The following is a 3,768-nucleotide window of genomic DNA, read 5'->3' as shown; positions in this document are numbered from 1 at the left end:
AATGAGCTGGATCCTCAGCTGCTGTAAATCAGCATAGTTCCATTAAAGCCAATAGGACTATGCTGAACGACACCAGCAAAGGATCTGCTGCAATATCTCCCCTAAACTGTATATGTATGAGGTTTTAAAAAGCAATTTGCTCAAGGTGAGTGGACGTTTTGTAGGGGATATTGAACTCAATAGGAGCCATTCTCCCTGGCCCACTGAGCTGCTGTTCCTTCAGTCAGAAGGAAGGAGAACGCCAGAGAGAAAGGAGTATGTGGATAAGCATGCACATGGGTGTGTAGGAAAAAGACAGGGGACTGACATTTTGTGGGGAGAAAGGAGAGACAAAAGTATTAGAGATGAAATCAATTGTGAGGGTGGAGCAGAAGACAGGAAAGAGAGTAAAGGGATGGAGGAGAAGGAAGGAAAGAAAGAAGAGACACTGGAAACAACACAGAAACTGATACACAATATAGTCCGGAAGAGAAGCAATGTAAAACAAAAGTGAGACATGTTACATTAAAAAATTTATTGAACAGTTGAAATCTAGTATTTTACAAGTAAAGACAATACACCAACTGTACAAAACTGTTTTATTCCTTTAAAACTGTTAAGAGACATGGTGGCACAGGTCTTTTCCACCCTGGCTAGTTAGCTTAGCTCTGGGAGTAGTAGGTACAGGATATATTTTTCATGTCCTGCTCATCTCAATATAATCATTGTTCATGTTTTCTCCAGTGGGGATTTCTTCCTCTGTTTCGTTATCTTGAACCACAACATTAGTGACTTCTAAAGATATTTAATGGCAGAAATATGGGTCCTCAATAACAACGGATGAATTGCTGGAATAAGTAAAACTGTCTTGATCATTGAAACAGACTCGCTTTAAATCCAGTTTACTAGATTTATGATCAAGGGGTCGTTTGCTTTTAGTAATAATGCAAAACTTAGCTTTTCCATGCACCAACTTTGGAAAATATCAAGAAAATTGGAGGTAGGCGCACACTATATATATATAGTTTTACTCTATTTCATCTACAGAAGAGTTGTACTTACAACATAGCAGTGATCTACTAACAACTCAGAATGCCCCAAGTTGCTGTATTATTTGATTAAAAATTCAGTGCATTGTATTGGTAAGTTCCCCTACCATATAAAACACACACTACAAATCTCTTGGCACTATTACAGATATGTAGTATTTTTTAAACTCAAACACAATGGAATAAAAGCAAAAACAAATCAGGCAAGTGCCTAATTCTGCAAACCTAATATAGGTAAATCTTACAGTGAATCAACAGGAGTTTTCCCTGTGTCAGGACTACAGAACTGGACGCAAAACACGCTAATGGCTACTTAGAACAACATTTAAAAACATAAAATACATGTAAAAGAGAAAACACACAAAACAGAATTCAGGAAATGCTTTGGTTAAAATACATCAGAGAAAATGAATGGGACGAGACTCAGAACAGCTACTGTAACAATTAACATTCAGGCAGTTCTGTCAAACTCAAGAACACTGCTCTGTATTTTCTTTGCTAGTTACAAATGAAAACAAGGTATGGCTTATATATTTAATTTAAAAGGAGACTATATAACTATGTGGTGTTTCTCCAGAGACAAGTGCAATGTGCCTGATATTTATAAAATACCTTTATATTTCATATTTAAATTGTAATTAAGATTTTTCACATCTGAACCCATTTAATGGGAAGCCATTAAAATGTTATGTAAACAAAATCATTTCCATAAACTTGCTTTAATGTTTTGTTCAAATCATATAATTTTTCTTTAAAATATCTTGATACTGCCGTGTTGCCTTGGAAACTGGATCTTGATCCACATTTAGATTTTTTGAAGATCCATCAGTAGATCCTACAGGAGAGACTCTTACAGATTCAGTTTCAAGTTCAGCTGTGGCTAGAAAGAACAAGAAAAACAAATGACCATATATGTTCTGTGTTATGTTGTGTGATAGTTTTACAATAGGCTTTGTCATAAACCCACTGAATTTTTTCCATTGACAGCAGTGGGCATTGTATCAGGTCCAGAGACAGCAGATACACATTTTTAAATCAATACAAAGAAAACATTATGAAAATAACATAAAAGGGACATTCACAAAGGAAGAAACCATATTTTTTAATTATATAAGCAATACATTAGTCTTTTTGCTAATCAGTAAATAACCATTAGGATTTCAAGGGCTATTGAAAATAATAGGTCAAATCCACAGATGATGTAAGCACACTAAATTCCAGTGAAAACAACGGCATGACATTTGTTTATTCTAGTGATAAATTTGAATGAATATCAATTATATACAATAATACTGATTAAAATAAGTGTGAGAGGAGAAGTGTTTTTTAAAGTTTGTGAAAAATCTTAAAAAGAGGATTTATTGTATTTGTGTTAATCCTATGTGTTTGTTCTTTGGGAATTTCCGCAAAATTGACTTCAGATTAAGACTTTGTTTGCTGGGGGAAATTACATAATCTGTACAGCACTTTGGTAAGTGGGCAGTGCTTGCAAAAAGAACTTTACTAAATTTGAAAATTAGTAGAAACAGCAATGGTGTATAACATAACAGCTTAATACTATTTTTGAATTATAACAATCATAAATACTGAGTAACATTCAGTTTTTGAGAAAAAATGTTAAGATGCTTTGACAAATTACCTTGGTCAAGTTCTTTAGTGATACTTTTTTCTAGTTCCTGCTGCATCTGAAATTAAATATTAACAATATTTTACATATAAGCAGTTTAGGGTAGTTACTGTCACAAAAATATTGCTATGTATTTAAAAACAACTACAGAGTGTAACTAAAAGAGAAACGAAAATCCTGAACAGAGATTTACTTTTGTGTTGGAGAAAATCTTGATTAGCTGAGTCTTCATATTCTGACGGTTGAATAATATCAGCAGCATCGTAAAACAGTCTATACCTTCATAGACATCATAGAAGGGTAGGGCTGGAAGGGACCTCAAGAGATTATCAAGTCCAGGCTCCTGCGCTGAGGCAGGACCAAATAAGCCAGACCATCCCAACTGACTAGATGGTTGCTAATTAGCCTCTTCTATTCCTATGAAGTATTTTTACAAACTATAATTAACTATTCTATAGCTCAGAGGAGTGTAGGATTTGTGGCTTTTATTCCCCTTTATGCACATGCTGCTTAATAAACCATCCTTACTAGTTGTTGGCTTATTAATGTATTTAACTAATGATAAATGATTCATAATTTAGTAGTTAAAAACATACAAACGCAATCAATTAGTAATGGAGGGCTAAATTCTATCTTCAGATATGTGAATAAAATCAAAATTAAATTTAAGGCTGGATATATGCATCTAATTTCGACTTGGGCAAACGTCTGGCCGGGGAGCCTAGTCCCCAGCCCCTCCCCCGCTACATCTTCCCCCCACCCCAGTGCAGCCTCATCTCGCTGCGTGGGCCACGCTCTGGCCTGCTGCTCCCGCTGGGAGGCGTGGGGAGCGCAGCTGGCTCTGGCTGGGTATCGCGGCTGCGAGCTCCTGCTGCTGGTAAGGGGGTGGGGAGCGAGGGGGTTGGGTAAGGGAGTGGAGGGTCCTGGGGGGCAATCAGGGAAGAGGGGGCTGTTGGATGGGGCGGAGGTTTGGGGGCTGGTCAGGGGATAGGGAACAGGGAGAGCTGGGAGTGGGAGTCCCGGGGAGCCTATCAGGGGGCGGGGACGTGGATAGGGGTTGGGAGGGCAATCGGGGGACAGGGAGCGGGGGGCTGGATAAGGGGGCAGGGCCTG

The 3,768-nt window shown here is 37.9% G+C and overlaps 1 protein-coding gene across 5 annotated transcripts in view; it reads right to left on the bottom strand.

The window, feature by feature from the left end:
• Positions 1-495: 495 nt before the first annotated feature.
• The window catches only part of ANKRD26 (ankyrin repeat domain containing 26), a 190,418-nt gene continuing 187,145 nt past the window's right edge, over positions 496-3,768 (bottom strand). For all 5 annotated transcript variants that reach the window (XM_032786496.2, XM_075065465.1, XM_032786497.2 and 2 more), the window contains 2 exons: positions 2,668-2,713; positions 496-1,908 (listed from right to left, as the gene is read on the bottom strand). In XM_032786496.2, the coding sequence (XP_032642387.1) occupies positions 1,760-1,908; positions 2,668-2,713 (195 nt within the window). In that variant the 3' untranslated portion in view covers positions 496-1,759. The remainder of the gene's footprint in view (positions 1,909-2,667; positions 2,714-3,768) is intronic.

The sequence above is a fragment of the Chelonoidis abingdonii genome, chromosome 1 (assembly GCF_003597395.2).
Source record: "Chelonoidis abingdonii isolate Lonesome George chromosome 1, CheloAbing_2.0, whole genome shotgun sequence".
In the NCBI taxonomy this organism is placed as follows: domain Eukaryota; kingdom Metazoa; phylum Chordata; order Testudines; family Testudinidae; genus Chelonoidis; species Chelonoidis abingdonii.
This window is presented reverse-complemented; position numbering and strand designations above follow the sequence as displayed.